Source organism: Spermophilus citellus, assembly GCF_964194105.1.
Source record: "Spermophilus citellus genome assembly, chromosome: 4".
NCBI classification, from domain to species: domain Eukaryota; kingdom Metazoa; phylum Chordata; class Mammalia; order Rodentia; family Sciuridae; genus Spermophilus; species Spermophilus citellus.
In genome coordinates this window covers 116,711,491-116,734,849 of record NC_138185.1, presented here as the reverse complement: position 1 = coordinate 116,734,849, position 23,359 = coordinate 116,711,491, and the positions used below count along the sequence as shown (strand labels likewise).

Genomic DNA, 23,359 nt, shown 5'->3' with positions numbered 1-23,359 from the left:
ATCCAGTTGGTAGAAGCCATGGACGCTGCTAAACACCCTAAAATGCACAGGACAGCCCTTTACATCAAAAAAATTGTTGAATCCAGAATGTCAGTAATACCAACATAGAAACTCTTTTGTCTAGCGTGATCTTGGAAGACTTCCTGGGAGAGTAGGAGAAAAAAATGTTGGACAGGAAGTATAAAGCATAATTAAGGGACGGACATTAAATTAAGAATCAGATTTTATTAGAAGGGCAAATTACCTAAATCGTTTGTTTCAGTTTTGTACATGTATTTTGGATGACAACACAGAATTTCTTAGTGGGAGTCATAAGAGTCTAAAACCACTGCTATAGGGATGGGGATATAGCTCAGTTGGTAGAGTGTTTGCCTTGCATGCACAAAGCCCTGGGTTGAGTCCCCAGCATCACACACACACACACACACACACACACACACACACACCCAAAAAGAAGAAAACTGCTATAATCAATAATCTCATGTGATCTCTTATTCTTATGAGCTTTTGTGATTTTGTATTTCTATCATTCCTTCCTCTATTATTTCTATTATTATTTAATAATTTAACTCATGTTTAAATTGTTTCTTAAGAGAAGCCGTGGAAGATAGATTGGAAATGTTGTTTAGAAACAGATTTAGGCGGGGCTGGGATTGTGGCTCAGAGGTAGAGCGCTCACCTAGCATGCGTGAGGCCCTGGTTTCGATCCTTAGCACCAAATAAAAAAAAATAAAGATATGTGTCCACCTATAAGTAAAAAATAAATATTAAAAGAAAGAAAGAAAGAAAGAAACAGGTTCAGGAGGGTTTTACACATCAGTAATTTGGGTTTGAATTTTCATCCTAATGCCAATTAAGAGCCATTGGTAGTTTTAGGTAACAAATGTGATATGGGGAAAGTAATATTTTAGAAAACTGATGTAGAGAAATTATTATATAAAATGAGTTGCAGTGGACAAAAACAGGAGGCTGTTTAGAAGATGGTTAAAAATCGGTTCAAGAATGAAATGGCAAAGACCAACATAAGGTGATAGAAGTAGTAAGAAAAGATAAAACTTTTCAAAAGGAAAAGAACCAGATGTCAGTTTTGGATGTAATGGATGTCAAAAAAGAAAGAGAGGCTAAGGACCAAATCAAATGGTTCAAGTCCAAGGATTGACAAGATGGTATCATTTTAAGAACCAAATTCTGAAGAAGGAGAAGGAGGAGGAGGAGAAGAGGGAGGGGGAGGGGGTGGGGGAGGAGGAGGGGAGGAGGAGGAGGAGGAAGAAGAAAAACTGGCTTTAGGGGAAAAGTTAGTTTTGGGTTTTGAGGAGGAGGAGGAGGGGGAGGGGGAGGAGGAGGAGGAAGAAAAACTGGCTTTAGGGGAAAAGTTAGTTTTGGGTTTTGGTATTTTAAATACCAAATATTTTAAGTCTTTTGGAATGCAAAGAGAAGTACCCAAGGAGTTTTTTTTATCTGCAAAGAGAAAAGAATTGGAAACGTGGGAATCTTCTTCCTAGAAGTGGTAGTCAAAATTGCCATGTAAATGAGATTCCTAAAAGGTGAGAATAGAGAGCAGGGGGAGACACAAGAAGTTGAAGAGCAAGATCTTAAGAGGACTCTCACATTAGAACTCTGGTAGGAAATTTTTTTTTAAATTATTTTTTTTAATTTATATATGACAGCAGAATGCATTACAATTCTTATTACACATATAGAGCACAATTTTTCATATCTCTTGTTGTATACAAAGTATATTCACACCAATTCGTGTCTTCATACATGTACTTTGGATAATAATGACCATCACATTTCACCATCATTTTTAACACCGTGTCCCCTCCCTTCCCCTCCAACCCTTCTGCCCTATCTAGAGTTAGTCTATTCCTCCCATGCTCCCTCTCCCTACTCCACTATGAATCAGCCTCCTTATATCAGAGAAAACATTCAACATTTGGTTTTTTGGGATTGCTAACTTCACTTAGCATTATCTTCTCTAACTCCATCCACTTACTGCAAATGCCATGATTTTAGTCTTTTATTGCTGAGTAATATTCCATTGTGTATATATGCCACATTTTTTTTAATCCATTCATCTATTGAAGGGCATCTAGGTTGGTTCCACAGTTTGGCTATTATGAATTGTGCTGCTATAAACATTGATGTGACTGTGTCCCTATAGTATGCTGTTTTTAAGTCCTTTGGGTATAGACCCAGGAGAGGGATAGCTGGGTCAAATGAATGCTTGTTCCGTTCCCAGTTTTCCAAGAAATCGCCATACTGCTTTCCGTATTGGCTGCACCAATTTTCAGTCCCACCAGCAGTGTATGACTGTACCTTTTCCCCCACATCCTTGTCAACACTTATTGTTTGTATTCATAATAGCTGCCATTCTGACTGGAGATGAAATCTTAGAGTAGTTTTGATTTGCATTTCTCTAATTGCTAGCGATGATGAACATTTTTTCATATATTTGTTGACTGATTTTATATCATCTTCTGAGAAATGTCTCTTCAGGTCCTTGGCCCATTTGTTGATTGAACTATTTGTTTTTTTGGTGTTTGACTTTTTGAGTTCTTTATATACCCTAGAGATTAGTGCTCTATCTGATATGTGAGGGGTAAAGATTTGATCCCAATATGTAGGCTCTCTGTTCACCTCACAGATTGTTTCTTTTGCTGAGAAGAAACTTTTTAGTTTGAGCCCATCCCATTTATTGATTCTTGATTTTAATCCTTGTGCTTTAGGAGTCTTATTAAGGAAGTTGGAGCCTAATCCCACATGATGGAGATTGGGGCCTACTTTTTCTTCAGGGTCTCTGGTTTAATTCATAGGTCCTTGATTCACTTTGAGTTGAGTTTTGTGCATGGTGAGAGATAGGGGTTAATTTCATTTTGTTACATATGGATTATGGATTTCCAGTTTTCCCCGCACCATTTGTTGAAGAGGCTATCTTTTCTCCAATGCATGTTTTTGGCACCTTTGTCTAATATAAGATAATTTAAAGACTTGGGAATCAACTTAATGAAAGAGGTGAAAGATCTATATAATGAAAATTAATAGAAACCTAAAGAAAGAAGTCAAAGAAGACCTTAGAAGATGGAAAGATCTACCTTGCTCTTAGATAGGCAGAATTAATATTATCAAAATGACCATACTTCCAAAAGCACTATACAGATTTAATGCAATACTGATCAAAATCCCAATGACATTCCTCATAGAAATAGAAAAGCAATCATGAAATTCATCTGGAAAAATAAGATACCCAGAAGAGCTAAAGCAATCCTTAGCAGGAAGAGTGAAGCAGGTGCATCACTATACCAGACCTTAAACTATACTACAGATTAATAGTAACAAAAACAGCATGGTATTGGCACCAAAACAGACTGGTAGACCAATGTTACAGAATAGAGGACACAGAGACTAACCCACAAAATTATAATTATTTGGTAGGAAATTTTAAAGACATGAGAGGGAAGAAGAGTTTAGAAGAAATACAAAGATTGAGAAGATTTTCCACTTCTTTTATCTCTGAAACTTAAAAGTGCACACTATTCATTTGACAGTGATTATTTTTTTTAATAAAATTTCTGCAGGAGAAATGATATAAATGCAAATAATGAATTCTTTTAGTTATATGACAAATTGAAAAGGTGAATTTTCTATCTTTGAGATAATTTAACTTGTATATGATCTTTTCTTATAAGATGACCTGAAATCTTAGTGTAACAGACTTATCCCCATGCCTAGGCTTTATAAATAGTGGATATCTTTATTAAGAACACATTTATCGGGCTGGGGATGTGGCTCAAGCGGTAGCCTGCTGGCCTGGCATGCGTGTGGCCTGAGTTCGATCCTCAGCACCACATACAAACAAAGATGTTGTATCCGCTGAAAACTTAAAAATAAATATTAAAAATTCTCCCTCTCTTTCTCTCTCTCTTTCATCTCTCTCTCTCTTAAAAAAAAAAGGTAAAAATATCACACTTTAAAAAAAAAACAAAGAACACATTTATCAGTGATAATGATTCTTATTTACTTTATTCCCCTACCAGTTTCATATGTAACCAATACCTGCCTCACTACTAAGAAAGGAACATAAGATATTTCTAAAAAGGAATGTCTATAATGAGACATTTAGTTTAGGACTTGAATAGCTTCTCAGATGTTTTATTTAGTCATTTATTTTATTTTTGTGGTACTGGAGGTTGAACCTAGGGCTATTCTACCAACTAAGCTACATCCCCAGCCTTTTTTAAATTTTGAGCTTGTATCTTGCTAAGTTGCCAAGATTGGCCTTCAACTTGTAATCTTGTCTTCAACTCCCCAGTAAGTGGGATTATAGGCATGAACCAATATGATATTGACTATAGAAATTTAAATGTTCTGATATATATTCTACATCATTAGTCTAGTGATGATCAGAATCTTATGGAGCCAAAGGCTTTTTCCATTACTCTTATCAGGAGTTCAAAGAAAAAAAGCTTATTTTAATGTAAGTTTGAGCATCTTTGTTACATGAATTCCATAGAAAATATACAGCTTTTCAAAAGGTTCTTACTAGCACTCAAGCCAAACATTTTGAATTAGCAGTAGCACTTCCTGTCTGTTTCATTTCCAAACACACACATATATTATTTATGTGGAACCTGCATGATGGGAATATCCTTCACGCACTCCACTGGTTGTTTGTTTCAAAGACTCCTAACAACATAACATGTTCATTATGTATATTTTTTTCTGTTTTATACTCGTACTCCATGGTCAGATTATATTACTACTGTTTTCTCTTTCCTGATAGGGATCAGGTTCTTTTCTAACAATGTGGCACATGATTCACATTTAATGATTAGCACACTGACCTAGAACTTGATTATGTTTTCTGGATCCCTATCTCTGTTTTTTTTCTTAGCTTCAAATGAAAATCTGAAAGAGAAAAAGAAATAGCTTCTTTGAAGTTCCTAAGATGAATTGAACATCTACTGATCAGACCAAACCTGAATGATATTTATGTTTTTCTTTACTAGAAAGAACAACAACAACAAAAAACTGGTTAGGTTTAGAACATCTAGCTTTATTGCTCCAAGTTGAAAGTACATCCTTTTTTATTTGCATAAGAACTTTTAATGTCTAAAAATGATACATAATGCTATTTTAAACGTTCCCTCTCTGGAACATTTAGACAATGAGTTGTTCTGCTCAACTGAGTTTTTCTCAGATAGACAAAAGTAGCTCTTAATCACTACTTAGATCAGACATATTTTTAGGTATTGCAGGTATAATTTTTTTCCTCTTTGGATGCATGTTTTAATGCGATTCAATCTTTATAAGGATATCTAAACTATAATTTTGAACAATCCTTAAGTTTTAAAATAACAATGATGTCCTCAGGTGTAGCAGACTTCCCTTTCCTGAATATTAATAACTGTTTGTTACCTTGAGTCCATTTTTTCTGGCTTACATTTTTCCTGACTCTCATTTGATGGGTTTTTTTTTTTTTTTTTTGTCAGTATGCTTGCCTCTTCTTACACATTGATTTGTAAAGCAGATAAACAAACATTGTCCTTTTATAAACAATTATAATGAGATAAATAGGCTTCATGTCAGGTTATAAAGGAATACCCCTGAGAGTAAAATTAATTGGTACACTTATTTTGGCTATGGAATCTTTTTGCTTGATCCATTTTTTAGTTTGTTTGCAGTATTGGGGATTGAACTCGGGGCTTTACACATGCTAGGCAAGTGCTTTGCTACTGAGCTTATCACAGTTCTTTTTTACATTTGTATTTTGAAATGGTCTTTTTTTTTTTTTAAGTTTGCCTAGCGGCCTGGAACTTTTGATCCTTCCACCTCAGCCTCCCAGGTAGCTGGAATTATAGGCCTGCACTACTCCTGGCTTGATTCCTAGTTCTTGACTAAATTCTAGATGGGAGAGTGTGACCAAGTAGTTGTGGTTGGAAAGAAAAAGGAGAAGTTGCTCTACTAATAAGGCTGTGCTAAAAGAACACTTTCCTCATGTTCTTTCCCTTTTATCCATGTAAAATTTTGTGACTCTTGTTCTCTTTTTTTTTTTAATATTTATTTATTTATTTTTAGTTTTCGGCGGACACAACATCTTTGTTTGTATGTGGTGCTGAGGATCGAACCCGGGTCGCACGCATGTCAGGCGAGCGCGCTACCGCTTGAGCCACATCCCCAGCCCGACTCTTGTTCTCTTAATCTGAGAGCCACCAAGTATTTACTTAAGAGTGCTTGCTGATGTTCTTATGAGTCAGGCTGTTGAACTGAAGTTCAGCTTTCAAAGACCCATTATTGACCTTTATTTAAAAATATCAACTGTTTTCAGATGCCACAGTGGAGCTATCCCTGGACAACACACAAAATAATCAGAAGACGGTACCAGCCAAAACACTCATTTCTCTTCCTCCACAGGAAGCCACAAATTCTTCTAAGCCCCAGCCAAGCTATGAGGAGGTGAGAATCTGTGCTATTGGTCTGGTTGCTTTTGGATTTTTAGGACTGTGTTGTCACTAGTTTGAAGTTAGTTGAGTATAAACCTTGAGAAAACATTTATGATTCCTGAAGGAGACCTGCTGTGATTAATAGACAGCTAGAATCCTGTAAAGAACCATTTCTTAAACGGTCTGTTACCCAGAAGATAGCACAAAGGCTTTCATGTAGTCTTTCTTTACTCCCTCCTTAGCCTGAAAGAGGCAAGTGTCTTCCAAAATCTAGTAGTTATTCATTGCCATCCAAATGAGATTTCAAGGGGATAGATGTAACAAAGACCTGTGAACTGGTTCCCAACTTAAAATTGAGGGCATTGGTTCACTGAAATTATTGGGAATGGACAGAGCTGAACACATATATATATAGACAGGTATATCTTTACTTTATTATATGGATATATAGTAATGGATAAAATTAATTTCACATCAACTTGCATGACTTATTTTTTCTTTAAAAAGCTAGAGGAAGAAGAACAGGAGGATCACTTTGATTTGACAGTTGGTATTACTGATCCTGAGAAGATAGGTAAGTGCCCTTGGAACTCCTTGTGATATTAGGATGGGGACAGGTAGAAAGTGTGGGTAGCTAATTTGGGGATGGCTACCTGCAGAGCCGAACCAGCTGTAAAAATATAACCCTAGCTATACTTCAAAGACCAGAGACACCAGTTACGCAGTACTTAGTTTTTCTGTGCTTTAAGAAGAAAAAGTGGAGACATCAAATACTATTAGAATCCCTTTTTTAAAAAAATAATTTTTTATACTTTATTTTATTTATCTTTATGTGGTGCTGAGGATCGAACCCAGGGCCTTGAATGTGCTAAGTGTGCACTCTACCGTTGAGCCACAATCCCAGCCCCTAGAATCCCTTTTTTAAAACTCAAATATTACCTTCTCCTTCAGAGTTGCTAAGACCATTTACTCCCTTTTTATTTTTTATAATTGTTTTATTTATTTATTAAAAATATTTAATGTTTGTTTTTATGTGGTGCTGAGGATTGAATCCAGGGCTTCCCACATGCTAGGTGAGCGCTCTACTGCTTAGTCACACCCCCAGCCCCTTATTTATTTATTTTTATACATTGCTTAGGATCGAACCTAGTGCCTTATATATGCTAGGCAAGTACTGTGCCACTGAGCTACAGCCCCAACCCTTTACTCCATTTTTAGATCATAAATTCCATATAAGTAGTTTAAAATATATGTTAGAATTCTGGGATATGGGTGTTCACATTGGTAGCACATATACTTAAATTGGAAAGATACAGAGAAGATTCGCATAGCTTTTGTGCAAGGATGACATGCAAATTCGCAAAGCATTCCATATTTATTTTTAAAAAGTAAAATTTAAAAAATAAAATTCCTCAAGAAATTTGAAACTTTTGCTATACATAACATTTGTCATTCGCGTTGGTATTCTAAATGAGATGGAGAAGTTGGCATCCTCTTCTCATAGATGAAAGACTAAGGGACCCAAGTTTAAGCATGGTCAAACTAAAATTAGATTTTCAAAAAAAGTAATACTTAACTTTGGCCAGACTTGAATTTTTAGGGTAACTTTCCCCTCTCCCAGGTTTGTGTTATTACCAAAAAATAATAGACCTTGACTTTCCTTGTTCCAGGTATAGTCCCTTACAGAAAAGGCTATTTTAGAGCTTTGTCCTCCTAAACAAAGAGTGATGTTCATATGGTTAAGAAGACAAATGTAATAATTAAAAGAAAAAATATAATTCCTAACTTTTTATCTTTTTTAGAGCTAGAAGCAGAAATTTTGTGAAGTCTAATTCCATGCCTCTCTCTCAGATCCTTATAGCCTTAGGTGTTCTTTGGCTTATAGATGTATCATTCCAATGTCTGCCTTCATTGTCACGTGGCATTTTTTCTAAGTGTCTCCATATCATCTCTCCTTTATGCATGTATAGCTCTTCATCTGAATTTCCCTATTTTTATAAGGACACCACTCACACTGGAGGAGGACTCACCCTGATGTCCTCATTTTAACATGATTATATCTGTAAAGGCCATGTTTTCAAATAAGGTCACATGCTGAGGTACTAAGAATTAGGACATTCAACATATCATTTTGGAGGGGCATAATTTGCCCTATAGTAGGATAATTTAAATGTCTTATGGATTAGATTTATTTGAACACAAATCACTCTTGGTAATAATCTTTTATTCCCCTGGATTCTTAGTCATGTGATGCCAAGAAACCAACTTATTAAAACATATTCATATTAGGGCCTTTTTTCTTTTTTAGTTGTAGATGGACATAAAACATTTATTTATTTATTTTTATGTGGTGCTGAGGATTGAACCTCGTGCCTCACACATACCAGGCAAGTGCTCTATCACTGAGCTACAACCATATCCCAGGGTCTGATTTTTTAACAAAACTTTACGTATGGGCTGTTTATTCAACATGTGCTTCTTTGGCCCACACACCACTATAGAAATTAGAATCCTACTCTGACCAGGATACTCTTTTTAGAACTTGGTAATTTATATATGCCATTTTTACTTCTCAGAAATTATTTAAGAAATTTATGTAAATTTTAAGACTCTTGTATTATTACCCCATTTCCACATCTTATGTACTCTGTCCATATGTAAACAGTATGTCTTTTTTCACACATATTACCTTAGTAGAAGTGGCTGACACATAGGCAGAGTATCTGAAGATCATGAAATTATGAAACTGGCCTTTTGAACATTGGAACATAACTACTTCAACAGTGAATAAAATTTTGAATATATTTCTATAAAGTAAATTTAGCTTTTTTCCTTCCAGTGGTGAATATCCTTAGTAATATTAGGCAATGTAGTACAAATGGCTTAGAAGAGAACTAAAGGTGTGGTAATCAGCATACGATAATTTCTAAAGCTTAGCTTAAATTAGCTTAATTTCTGTTTTGTACATTACTCATTTGTTAGATGTTGAGAAGATAGAGCAGACCTGCCCTCTAGTCCTGTATAATCTCCAGCTTCTCTGTGCACTCTGTGCATTTCCAGCCATCTTTTTGAAACCAAGTTCTTGTATGTGACCTTTTGATCCAGTATTGCTCCTTCTTCCCCTGACCCCCACCCAGAACTAATTCAGGAGTTTAAGCAACAACTAATTATTAACCTAGGCTTTCCTGTTTGATGTGGGGAGGAATCCAGGGATAAAGCAGGAAGGGGACAAAACCAACCCAAGATGCCATGGTCCAGCACTGGAGCTGTGACTCTGTGGATTCCAATGTATGTCTTTTCAGTGCTTAAGGAGTCAATGGTGCCTTTATCTCCCTAAGTGGTCTAGGTCAGAACACTACCACAGAGAAAAACAGTTGCTTGAATCCCAGATTATTTAACAATCAAAGGCTTTTTCATAAAAATAATTCCTCAGGAAAGGGAGATTTTTGTGACATCAGGCAGCCCAAGTGTCTTCCTGCCAGGCCCTTTACTCTGGGTGAACATGCTAGATCAGAGAGGTCAGTGTCCCCCAGTCCCAGTGGAGGGGGCCATGATTGTATTTCTGAAAGAGCAAACCAAGCCCAGAGCTAGCCTAGGGTAGAACTACTTGTTTCCTTTTACATCAGTTGCTTCCTTCTCCTCTTGCTTTATACAGCAAGAGAATTGTTTGGTTTTGGACAGATGTGTGTAACCAGCCCAAATATTGGCATGGTAACAACTGATGGATTGTCAGTATCCAGTGCTGCTTTGTGGAGGGTATAAATGGAGCCTGGTTTTGGAACAGGAGGCTAACTCTCTTGTCTAACTCAGACTGGGGCCCAGCCAGCATCTGTGGGGGGCATTATATGTGCCATAGAGGCCCTGAGGCAAAGTAGGAACTGGATTCTAGGATCACATGTAAAGCTTGGAGTTAAAACAAATCCTTTTTATGTAGGGTTCCTGTGCTTATGATTCCTGGTTAAATGTTACTGAATTTACACTGCTTTGGTTTAAAGGATAATCCTTTCTTGCTTTCTTGTTCTCCCACAGGGGATGGTATGAATGCCTATGTGGCCTACAAAGTTACAACACAGGTGAGTCCCAGTGACCCTGCTTATTACCTCACCAATCATACCAAGGTCATCATTCAGATTATTCTGGGTATCTTTTGGTTTCTTTGCCCACATTTTCCCTTCATGTTTAGAAATCCCCTTTTATACTAAGATAACCTTATCTGGATACTCCACACTGAGCCTTTCCATCATTATTCCAGAGGTCTAACATTTCAGTGTGAAATGTTGTTAAATTTTATTAAGATGTGCCGTGTATCTGATTTATCCCCATTCCCCTTAGGAACTGTGTGGTGTGGAACTAGTTTCATGGGCTTCCCCAAGCCAAGAGTAGTTTACCTGTTTAGAAATTCTGAGGTCAACCAGTTATGATGGCACATGTCTGTAATCACAGTTTCTTGGCAGGGTGAGACAGGAGAAATCTAAGTTGGAGGCCAGTCTGGGCAACTTAGTGAGACCCTATCTCAAAATAATTTTTAAAAGATGGGGTGGGGGCACAGCTGAGGCATAACTCAGTGGTAGTATGCATGCCTAGCATGTGTGAGTGCTTACCTAGAATGTGAGTTCAATCCCTAGTGCCACAAACAAACCAAATAAATAAATAAATAAATAAACAAACAAACAAACAGTTGAGCCCAGTGCAGTGGCATATCTCTGTGATCCCAGAGACTGGGAGGCTGAGGCAGGAGCATTTCAAGTTCTAGGTCAGCCTCATCACCTTAGCAAGACCCTGTCTTAAACAAACAAACAAACAAATTTAAAAGGGCTGGGGATGTAGTTCAGTGGTAAAGCACTCCTGGGTTCAATCCTCAGTACCACAACAAAGACCTCAGCTCTTCTTAGGTTTTTAATAGAGAGCTGCTTTTAATACTTTAACTTTTTTCTTCCCTTCAAGTCTGGTATTACTTTTTAATATACAGGTATATTTTAGCAAGAGATCCTGGAATGGCAGATTTAATATAATTTTATTTGCATAACAGTCTAGTATGGTGGTGCATGCCAGTAACCCGTGACTCAGGAGATTGAGGCAGGAGGATCACTTGAGCCAGGGAGTTTGAGACCACCCTGTCTCAAAAATAAAACTAAAATGAAACTTATGTAATGTTTATGCAAGTTATAAAGCAAAATAAAATTAAGCCTAGAACATATAGCCAGTTATAAGTAGAGTACCATTGACTGTATCTTCATGTTTCTTCTCCCTGTCATGTCTCCTCCTCATATCTTAGAGGTGACCACTCTCCTGAGTTCTCTTTTTCCCTTTTTAAAAAATCTTAATTGCCATGCACAGAGATACACACCTGAAATCCCATAGGCCCGGGAGGCTGAGGCAGATGGATCACAAGTTCAAAGCCAGCCTCAGCAACTTACTGAGACCTTGTCTCAAAATAAAAAAATAAAATAAAAAGGGCTGAGTATGTAGTTCAGTGGTTAAGCACCTCTGGGTTCAATCCCTAGTACCATTAAATAAATAAACAAATATAATCTTTATATATGTATCTCTGAATAATATACCAATTTGCTTTCATTTTTAATTTCATAAAAATACTGTCATGCTGTGTGCAGTTGCTCATGCCAGCTACTCAGAAGACTACACAGGAAAATTATAAATTCAAGGCCAACTTTGGAAATGTAGTGTGACTGAATCTCCAAGTAAAAAATAAAAAGGGCTGGGGGTGTATCTCAGTGGTAGAATGCTCACCTATTATGCATGAGGCTCTGGATTCAATCCCCAGTATTGAAAGTACATACATCATGCTGAAAATAGTACTTTTAAACTTAGCATTGTTTCTCAAAACCATTCTTATAGGGCATAGCTGTAGTTAGTCCATTGTATGGTAGTATATCTGTTTTCCTGTCATGAAACATGTTTCCAGTTTTTGTTTCTATGAACTCTGTACTTTCTTGCATGTCTCTAGCATACCCATGGAGGAGTTTCTCTAGGGTACATAACTAGGAATAGTTTCCCTTTGTCATACGTACTGCAGATGTTGAATTTAAGGAATACAAACTTTTTTTTTTTAACATTTGTTAACTCCCAATTTGTATAAAAATACACACACACACACACACCAATTAATACTTCTATTAGCAGTGTATAAAAGCTCCCATTGATTTACTTTATTGCCAGCAATTGGCTAGGCCATCCTTATTAAATTTTACATCTCTGGTTAGTCCTTTTTTTACTCTCACTCTCCTTTGTATTGTATTTTTACTGCTGTTGGCCTGTCTTGTGTGAGCTCGAGATCCCATGACACTACAAAGGTTAGTGTCTACAGCTTAGACAATGATCATCTGATTCCTTCCTACCCCTCTTAGAAACATTCTTTCATTAGTCTCATTTTTTAGTTCGTCTGCTGTAATTTATTTATTTTTTTTAATTTATTTTTTAGTTTTAGGTGGACACGATATCTTTATTTTACATTTATGTGGTGCTAAGAATTGAACCCAGTGCCTCATTCATTCTAGGCGAGCAATCTACCACTGAGCCATAACCCCAGCCCCTGTCTGCTTTAATTCCAGCAACTAATACCTTATTACATGAGTCAATAAAGGATGAAATGTTTATTGAAGACCAGTAAAGGATAAACCCAGTATTGGGGAGAGTAGAATTCTGCCTTTAAACTAGAATTCAACATTGTTTCTTTAGAGCAAGTATTCTTAATCTAGGAATGAAGCTATATTTGAATTTAGTTGGTTTCCTTTGTAATTCTATATATTTTATATTTTTTTGCATTTAAAATCATTATTCTGAGCTGTTCTTCTTAGGCATCCAGACTGCCAAAGTAGCCTATAGCTCAAACAAGATTGTCTGTGCCTCAAAGAAAGTTATTTGCTAGGTGGCTAAAGGGCAAGGATCTGGGAAATGGAGTCATTTGATGTCAGCTGGATGGCTCTCAAGATACTCATTCATCTTGTATTTGGAATAAAATCACCTTGTGTGTTTTCTGTACCCAAGACGAGCCTACCAATGTTCAGAAGTAAACAGTTTGCAGTGAAAAGAAGATTTAGTGACTTTCTGGGTCTTTATGAGAAGCTTTCAGAGAAACATTCTCAGAATGGTTTCATTGTCCCTCCTCCACCTGAGAAGAGCCTAATAGGTAAGCCTGAGGTCTTTCTTTTGGGTTTTTTCCTTTACTGTCTTTCTATTATGAATTTACTCTGTAGTATATGACTACTTCTATTAATAGTTTAGAACACTTGAAGTCTAGAGAAATAGCATATTTTGACCGTTCTCTTTCCTTGGGTACAATAGGGTGCTTTGGTTTTAGCTTAGTTTGTTACTGTCTTGTGTCTTTATTTATTGGTTGGTTGATTGTAGATGGACACAATACCTTTATTTTTATGTGGTGCTGATGATCAGACCCAGTGCCTCATACCTACTAGACAGGTGCTCTACCACTGAGCCACAACCATAGCCCTGGAAACTAGTTTAAAAAAAATAACTCTGATGTAAAGAACCTTTTGTTCTTGCCTGCTCATGACACAGAAGTGGCTTTTGGTTGTGTTTTTTAGTGCTATCCTTGAGGCCTTTCCTCCTTGTGACTTTAAAATAATTTATCAGGCAAAGGCAGTGGGCATGCCCTGTGATCCTAATGACTTGGAAGCTAAGGCAGGAGGATTACAAGTTTGAGGCCAACCTTGGCACCTTAAGCCCTGTTTCAGAATAAAAATGAAAAGGGTTGAGGTGGAGCTCAGTGGTAGAGATCTCCCTGGGTTCAATCCCCAGTACCTATAAAATAAAATAGATTTATTCTTTTATGATTTCTGGTTATTTTGCTTTTTAAATTCCATTCTAGGAATGACAAAAGTGAAAGTTGGGAAGGAAGATTCTTCCTCTGCAGAATTTCTTGAAAAACGGAGGGCTGCTCTAGAAAGGTAGGTGCCATACAAACATGTTTCTGAATAACTTGAGAACAAGTAAGAAGTTGAAATTGAGACTTAATTATGAGATGTTTGCTTGAGTTAGTAGCCATGAAATTTGATTGTATTAAAGAGTCAAACCTTGCCGGGTGCATTAGCGCGTGCCTGTAATCCTAGCAGCTCTGAAGGCTGAGGCAGGAGGATCGAGAGTTTAAACCCAACCTCAGCAAAAGTGAGGTGCTAAGCAACTCATTGAGACCCTCTCTCTAAATAAAATACAAAATAAAGCTGGGGATGTGGCTCAGTGGTCAAGTGCCCAAGTTCAAACCCCAATACCCCTCCCCAAAAAAAGAGTCACACCTACATGTTATCCCTGACTTTTTCTAAATCTCTTATTTCGCACTCTTGGGCACAAACCATTTTCTTTTCTGTCTCCGTCCTGATGAACAATCATATTAATTTTCTTTAATAATCAAATATGAATAATGGTTCTTTGGTCTCTTTCTGAGTAGTTCTTTTATTGTCCTTTTTTGGAAGTGGGAAGAACATGAAATTGAATGTACTTAAAAGCAGTGTCCTATTTGTGTACCTTCTCTGAGGACAAATATTTTAAGTAGTGAAAGATATGGTGCCTCTGCTAGCAATGTACTACCCAAAACCTTCTGAGGTCAGATCATCTAACCAGATGATAACTCTTTACCCTTTAGGTACCTTCAAAGGGTTGTGAATCATCCTACTATGTTACAGGACCCTGATGTCAGGGAGTTTTTGGAAAAAGAAGAGGTTAGTATTGTCCAAAACTGAATTTCATAATTTATATCTACTCCTTGTGAAATGAAACCACCTCATTCACCAGATATTTGAGTATTTAACGTGACTAGCATCAGAATACATCCTAGCTTTATGTGACCACCCAAGAATTATAAGTATCTTTCAGCCTTTGAAATAAAAGTAATTTGGTTATAGAGGACAAAAGACAGCCTAATTGTGTCTTACTGAACCAACACAGAGATCTATTTGGCAGGTCCTTGGCATATATTTTATAGGTTACCTGTTGGCTCACTTGAATGTGTATTTTGTTGCAGGAGTTGAGGAGCATTGGTTAAAAACCAGTTACCAAAACCCATAGAATTTGACATGTAGCAAAAGTGTGGATTCAAGTGGACAGTCTTTTTTACAGGCTTTGCCTAGGCTATTCATGATTGTAATGATTGTAAAAAACTGGAGACAGTACAATTGCTAACAATATAACCAATACTTTTTTCTCTTCATAAACAGAGTATATGGAAATACTAATATGTGGAAGCATGTTTTAAAAGAGTTACAGAGGCTGGGGTTATAGCTTAGTGGTAGAGCACTAGTGTCACATGTATGAGGCACTGAGTTGGATCCTCAGTACCATATAAAAATAAATTTAAAAAAAAAGTTACAAAAACTGAAACATGCAACACCATATAAATATAAGTGTAGAAACTCAAGTCATTAAGGATCAGAAGAAGCTCTAGATAAAATAGTGTTTTTTTTTAATTTAAAAAAATAGTGTTTTATCTCAGAAAAGTAAAAGAAAATAACAGGATAAAACTACTATTTTGTTTTTAACTTTTACATTTTTCTTTAATTTGCACATAGAGTATTTTCTCTAATGAAGAAAATAAATAGATCTCTGTGGTGGTTCAGTAAGACACAATTAGGCTGTCTTTTGACCTCTATAACCAAAAATTCTAAGTATATAGAATTTTTTTTCTTTAAAATGAATTTATTAATGAAAAATTCTCAATCAAATGTTGTAACTCTTTTAATTCTGCCCCTGGGTATTCTTAAGTCCATATTTCCTTTTCACTGCCTCATCCTTACTCATAGAACAGGATTTGTCTATGTGGACACTTTGGGCTGGATTAATTCTTGTGGGGACTGTCCTATAAATTGCAAGATGTTTTAGTACCATCTCTGGCCTCTACCCACTAGATACCAGTAGCCCTTCCTCCTAAACTGTAGCAGCCAGACATTGCCGAATGTGCCCTTGGAGGGCAAAATGATCCCAACTTGGGAACTACTGCCATAAAGGGCTAAGCACTAAAGTCTAACTTTTGTAGCATAATCTACTATGTAAAAGTAACCTAATACAAATAAATAATGTTCCTATTATTGGACACTTGTTTAATGCAGAAAACTTAAATGAAATCACAACATAACTTCAAAGTCTCTCAAGACTTAAGTCTGGTTTGTGTGCAACATGTGCTAATGCAAAGGAACTTTTGACTTAACAAAAGTATGCTTGGTAATTAAGCAGATCATACCTGAGTAGGCAGACAGTCTCAAATGTGGGGTCACCTAGCCACGTAACAACCCCAGTCTACTTTTTTTCTATGAATAATATCAAAATCTGAAAACTTTACTGATTGTTTTAACATAGTCCTTTGATTTTTCCTGTTGTATATATTAGTTTTAGACTGATGTAACTGCCTTAGAATACAACAACAATTTACAGTTCAAATAATTAGTTTGGCAAGTTTTGGGCATGCCATCTGATGGATACTAATTCTTCTGAACCTAAAATAGGGGCAGCAGATAACTTGCCATCCCCGCCTTCTTGGTCTTGTAGCTGCCACGGGCCGTTGGTACTCAGACATTGAGTGGTGCTGGTCTCCTCAAGATGTTCAACAAAGCCACAGATGCAGTCAGCAAAATGACCATCAAGATGAATGAATCAGACATTGTGAGTAGCCCTGTACCTCTCAGCTCCTTCTGCCTCTCAGACTTATTGGTCAGAAGCCCTGAGAATTCCTGAAATTTCTGAGATTAGAGACTGTTTTTCTCAATTAAAAAACAACTTTAAAAGAATTCAGTCCCTTAAAAAAAAAAAATGCCAAGGAAAGACTGCTCTGCCCCTATGCAAGTAACCTCCATTGAAGCTTTGGCCTTGTGTTTCAGTGGTTTGAAGAGAAACTCCAGGAAGTAGAGTGTGAGGAACAACGCCTAAGGAAACTACATGCTGTGGTAGAAACTCTTGTCAACCACAGAAAAGGTAACCACCTCCGAAATGTACTTGGACTTAGGGGCAATTGTCTCCAGTGAGCTGGAGATGGGAGAGCATGCTGTTCCCAAGTCTCTCAGGCATCTAAGTTGAAATTTTCAGCCCACCTGGTCCTTGATGTTCAGATTAAAAAGATAAATCCTACATCTACTGGAAGGAAACTTTATTCAGCCACTGTGGGCACTGGACTTTCTACCTGAGAGAGGTGCAGAGAAGCTGTCCCAGATACATATTGACCTGGGATGAAGGCTTTTGTTAAAAGTGTTTGAGTTGTGGCTTACATCCAAGAAAAAGTCATACATGCTTCAGCTACATGGTTGTGTTAATTCAGGGAAATCACATGCCTCCTAACCCTTTTCATCTTTCTTTGGTGGGAGTTGCTTAAGAGCTAGTGAAATTTTCCAAATTTGGAAAGCTTTCCTTCTTTGCCTTAAACATATTGATAATTAGAATTCTAAAAGAAAGACCATTAACATGAGGCCAATGTAAGGGTTGGCAAATGATGACCTGGCCCTGGGGCCTATTCCCTTGAGCTAATAATGGTTTTTACACATTTAAAGGGAGGATATGGGAAAGAAAAGAACATGCAGCTATACCATATGTGCCCTGCAAAGCGTAAAATATTTGCTATATGATCCTTTACAGAAAAGGTTTGCTCTGCTCTAGAGCATGTAAGACTACAATAGTATGTATCTCTTGCATGTAGACATAGTTCATGAGCTTTAACATAAAAATAAGCATCATTCACTGAGCACAGTGGCACACACCTGTAATCCTAGCAGCATGGGAGGCTGAGGCAGGAGTATTGAAAGTATGAAGCCAGCCTCAGCAACTTAGCAAGAAAGACCTTGTCTCAAGATGAAAAATAAAAAGGGCTGGGGATGTGGCTGAGTTGTTAAGTGACCCTGGGATCAACTCTAGTACCAAAACCAAAATATAAACAACAACAACAAAACACCTTTATTCCTTTGGCCCATTTGTATTAACTGGCCCTTGGTGTTCTCCAGGAATATTGAAACTGCTTCCTTCAGGTAGGCCCAATGTATGTTAGCAGGTGCCTCTCCTTCCTATTCTGTGATCAGGACATTTTCCCTTCACTTTCTGAATACGGTCGAGTGTATTATAGGTTACTAGATTAAAGGAGCCCTCTTTTGCTGGATATGCAGGGGAAATAATTGCTAAAACATGCCATGCAAGGTCAACTGGCTTGTCTATTTTCCTTGTGAGTTCAGAGGGCCCTTTGCTATCTTTTCCTCCTTTCAGAGCTAGCACTGCACACAGCCCAGTTTGCAAAGAGTCTAGCCATGCTTGGGAGTTCCGAGGACAACACGGCACTGTCACGGGCACTCTCCCAGCTGGCTGAGGTGGAAGAAAAAATTGAGCAGCTTCACCAGGAACAGGCCAACAATGACTTCTTCCTCCTTGCTGAACTCCTGAGTGACTACATTCGCCTCCTGGCCATAGTCCGAGTAAGCTTCTGTTTCTTTTTCTCTTTCTCCTCCCTTGATTAATTTTTATTTTCTTTGCTCTTCTTTGTCTCAAGAAATTTAATCTCATTATAGCTTATAAATAGGTATAACTTTTTCTACTATTATAAGAGAAGGTATCCTACCAACCAAGCAATCTGTTTGACTGTTAGTCAAATATTGTTGAGTTGTTTTGAGGCCCACAGCCAATTTCCTAGATGAATTTGGAGAAAAGACCACTCCTGAATTTCCAAATAGCCTCCCCCCTGTTGTTGAAGGAGCAGTGACTTCCTCAGTCCTTTGGTCTTTGCCTTCTTAACAGCAAGCGGTGGCTTTGCCCTGATAAGAGCTCTTGCTGGCTTCCACTTGTCCCTCCAATGTGGGCAGTCAGGTAACTACACAGAACTGGCTTGGCATTGCATGGAGGAGTGTGGCCAGGGGTCTGATGATAGAGCGTGTCACCAGAGCCCTCCCTGTGCTGTGCTGACCACCCTGGTTACAACACTGCAGCCTGCCCCTCAGATCAAACACCTCACTTTTTCTCCTGGTGACCAGGGCAGTCTGGTTTTCCATGACCTCTCAGAGCAATTAAGAAAGCTTGACTGGGCAGTGATATTAGCTCTCTCATGGCCTCTAAAACAGAGGAAAGAATTAAGAGAGAGCCTTGTGCCTACTCTATAAGGGCCTGATTCAGCTTGGGATCAGGATGTCTGAGCCTCTGAGTTGGAATGGTGCCACCCCCGACTCCCCATCCCCAACATGTCTCCCACTAGGGAGTTTCTGTGTTCTGTCAAGATCTGAGATGCTCCTAGGACTCTCACTTCCTCTGCACTAGAGTTGCTTATGAGACTGCTCATTGTCCTCTCCCTTTGGTCTTTGGTTTGCTCCTAACTCCAGAGTGATAAGAGGCTTGAAAAATAACCTGCTATGGAATTCTTAGAACTGGTCAGACTACTTAGATTGGAGAGCCATCTCAGGGAAGGGGCTTTGTCTGGGGGAAGCTTTCTGAGAGGAGCATTGTATGGGGGTCTCTGGAGAATATTTGGATATCCTCAGGCAGCTGAGCTTGTATATACAGGAGGGAGAGGAGGCTATCCTGGAGCTCCACAGGCTGGGGCTGGGGAAGTGTGCTTTAGAGCATAGAGCTGTGACTGGTCATTTCTCAGAGTCCTTCATATTCCCACTTTATGTCATAAGCTTCTGTGGGATTTGAGAGACAAGCAGGTTTTTTTCCTGCCCTTCCCTGAACCTAGAATTAGACTACTGCTAGCCCACTGTTAGTTTGAGTCTTGGATATGAAATTGCCTGAGAAATTGCAGGCAATCAGCAGTAATTATGCTGAGGAAGGTGAATTTGATGGCTTTGCACTCCCTAATGTTCAGGTTTGGCAAAGGCCCATGTTAAGGAAGCCTAGGGAATGTACAGGGAACTTTTATAGGGAAAGGGGAACTAATGGAACAGGGCTGGGAGTTTGGCCCTAGGCACTTTGATCTGTGCTGCCTCTTGAGGTCTACAAACCGAATGTGGAGTGGTGGTAGTTTGGTTAAATCAACAACTGCCCTTCTCTGGAAATGCTGATTGTGTTCAAGGGATTGGAAATAGGGAAAACCAGCAAGTAGACTTTGGGGAGCTTTTTGGCAGCGTTGATTGCCTAGAGAATGTGAGTGTGTGGTTGAGATGTAAGCAGAGTGTCCTGTTATAAGTGTTTATTTTAAGCTAACCTTGTATGCTATTTAAGTGTCAGTTGAAAGTTTGCTTCCTTGGGTTAGATTTCCCTGACATATCTCCAAAACTAAGCAAGCTTTATGTTAAAATACCCTGCTTGTTTGCCTGCTACTCTGCATACTTGTATGTGTTTGTGATTGTTAATACAATAATGGCTTTTTCCAATAGAAGATAAGTTCAGTGAAAACTGGATCATGTGTTTCACTGCCACTGTATTCTTAATTTCTGGCACCAGGGAAAATGTGTAGTCTCATGGACTCACTTTTCTGAGGGAGGCATTTCGGAAGTCATAGTATTCATCACTGGCGTCAGGCCATCTACTGTGCTCCTAGCCATCCAATCCCGGAAGTAGCATGAAGCAGCATGGCATTGGCCCACTGAAGGCTTGGAGAGGATCTTACCCAAGCTTGTGCTTCTAGATATTAAACTTTGCAGCTGGGCACTAACTGTGGCTGCAGAACCTGCCCTTGCTCAGTCCTTCCCTGGCACAGCTGCTGGGAGAGCCTCCCTACAAAGCAGACCTAGCAGAGCTCCTGAACAGCTGGTTGTGCTCCTCCCAAACCCCTACCCCCACAGGCTGCCTTTGACCAGCGCATGAAGACATGGCAGCGCTGGCAGGATGCTCAAGCCATGCTGCAGAAGAAGCGAGAGGCTGAGGCTCGGCTGTTGTGGGCCAACAGGCCTGACAAGCTACAGCAGGCCAAGGATGAGATCACAGAGGTGAGTTTCTAAGGCAGCCTTGCCAGGGTATTCTCTGGCTTCTGAATGAGCCTGGTCTCATTCCACCCAGATGCTTGGAACCCCTCAGCAGGCAGAAAAGATAATTGAGACTAAAGGGCCTTGTCTTCTGGGTAAGCCTCAGAGTGATTGCAGGCCTGCCCTAGGCCTGACTCTTTTCTCTTCCCATTCCTCCCAGACTTGCCAAATCAGAGGATCCTGGTATGGCTACTTAGGTAATGCAAAAATGGTGCCCTGGTGAGAATTAAATGAGTTGGGGGTGTGGAGCAGCACTTCTGGCACTGCTGGTAAGAACTAAATCAGAAGCTGTGCAGTACCAGAGCTTTCTCAAAGACCAGGCTTGGTCTGGAACACATGGCATCTCTTTCTCAGCAGCCCCTGAAGTAACCTTCTGCTGGATATAATGATCAGCTGAGGTCTCATGTGGAATTTCTGACCAAATGTAAAGACTTAAATGATCCTTTCTTTGCTTTTTCTTCACAGTGGGAGTCTCGGGTGACTCAGTATGAAAGGGACTTTGAAAGGATTTCAACAGTGGTCCGAAAAGAAGTGATACGGTTTGAGGTAAGCTAGAAGAGTCTAACTTCTAACTTAGCGTGTAGTTCTTGTGAACCGACAAGGCCTTCTGTGTGCTTGTGGGTGTACATGTGTGTGCTCATATGTGCATTTGTTCCTGAGGCATGGTAGCTCCCTTAAACTTACTGCCAGATCAGAGCATTAGATACAAAACAGTTTGTATCTGCCATGTACCCTCTGGGCCCCCATTCTTACTCCTTCCCTGCCCATCCTTTGTCCTCCAAGAAAGCTTTGCAGAGCATTAGCAGAGACGATTTGGCTGGAAATTGTAGTTATTCCAGCTGCTGGCTCTACTTTCGGAGGCTGTGTTTGGCCTTGATCAGCAATAAACACCACCATCCTATCAAAAGGGGAAGGAGCAACTGTCTGGATGATTAGTGTAGACTCCTGTCTCCTATAGAAAGAGAAATCCAAGGACTTCAAAAACCACGTGATCAAGTACCTTGAGACACTCCTGTATTCACAGCAGCAGGTATGTAAGTTATGTATGAACTTTGTCCCCTACTCCCCACTCCAAGGGTCAGATCCCTACTTGGGCCTTGAATGACAAAATGTGCAGGTCCTGCTTGGAGGGAGGGTCCCTGCTATAGTTAATAATAGAAAATTGGCCTTGCTGCTCCAGCATAGAACATCTGACAGGAGGATTGGACTGTGTTGCCCTAAGTCTATGATTAACTTCTCTCCCAGTAAGGGCAACTCTGTGGCACCACCTAGCCCTCTTGAGGCTGAGACCTCAATCAGTATGGAATGGCCCTTATTATGAGAAGTTAACAGCTGGGCAAAACTGTGGCCTCTAAGAGTATACCCTTCAGGGCAAAACCAAGATTGTCTTTAGAGAGAGACTTCCCTTCCACTTGGGACTCAGAAACAGATGCTCCAGCTAATAGAGGAAGAGGAAGATAATGTTATGGCTTCTGCATCTGCTCAGTACACCTTCCTTTGGGTGGCTGAGGTGCTTGCTCCCTCCCAGACTAACTCGGGCCCTGCTACTACATGGGGGTACTTGCTTACTGTCCCCCCACTTCTTTGCAGCTGGCAAAGTACTGGGAAGCCTTCCTTCCTGAGGCAAAGGCCATCTCCTAATGGACCAAGGATACCAGAGCCTACCTGTGTGACGCTGCCTTTTTATACACTGTCCTTCCTTTGATGGACTCCAGTGATGCATCTTGCCTAGGCTGGACTTAGCCCCTTCCTACCTGCCCCTGTGACCAAACTGTTCCCAGTTACTCTAACCAATATTTCATTTAGCTTCCATATATATTTTCTTACCTAAGAGAATAGTTTCCTGCTTTAAGCAAAAGACTACAGTAGGTGGTGGATTATGGAATAGGGGTGAAGTATTGCTATAAATATATAAATACAAATGTATATTTTTCAGGATGTGGTTTAGGAACTGGGAATAACGTTTTCTGTTACTCCTGATGGTGCCATGAAAAGATTATGTAATAAAATATTTTAAAATCAGGT

At 39.0% G+C, this 23,359-nt stretch overlaps 1 protein-coding gene across 1 annotated transcript in view; it reads left to right on the top strand.

The window, feature by feature from the left end:
* SNX1 (sorting nexin 1) overlaps positions 1-23,359 on the top strand; it is a 39,810-nt gene extending 16,451 nt beyond the window's left edge. Inside the window, exons 3-15 of the mRNA XM_081291699.1 lie at positions 6,329-6,456; positions 6,951-7,017; positions 10,473-10,516; positions 13,449-13,590; positions 14,290-14,368; positions 15,061-15,136; positions 16,956-17,069; positions 17,285-17,378; positions 18,651-18,856; positions 21,155-21,298; positions 21,800-21,880; positions 22,293-22,364; positions 22,925-23,359. Of these exons, the coding sequence (XP_081147825.1) occupies positions 6,329-6,456; positions 6,951-7,017; positions 10,473-10,516; positions 13,449-13,590; positions 14,290-14,368; positions 15,061-15,136; positions 16,956-17,069; positions 17,285-17,378; positions 18,651-18,856; positions 21,155-21,298; positions 21,800-21,880; positions 22,293-22,364; positions 22,925-22,975 (1,298 nt within the window). The 3' untranslated portion in view covers positions 22,976-23,359. The remainder of the gene's footprint in view (positions 1-6,328; positions 6,457-6,950; positions 7,018-10,472; positions 10,517-13,448; positions 13,591-14,289; positions 14,369-15,060; positions 15,137-16,955; positions 17,070-17,284; positions 17,379-18,650; positions 18,857-21,154; positions 21,299-21,799; positions 21,881-22,292; positions 22,365-22,924) is intronic.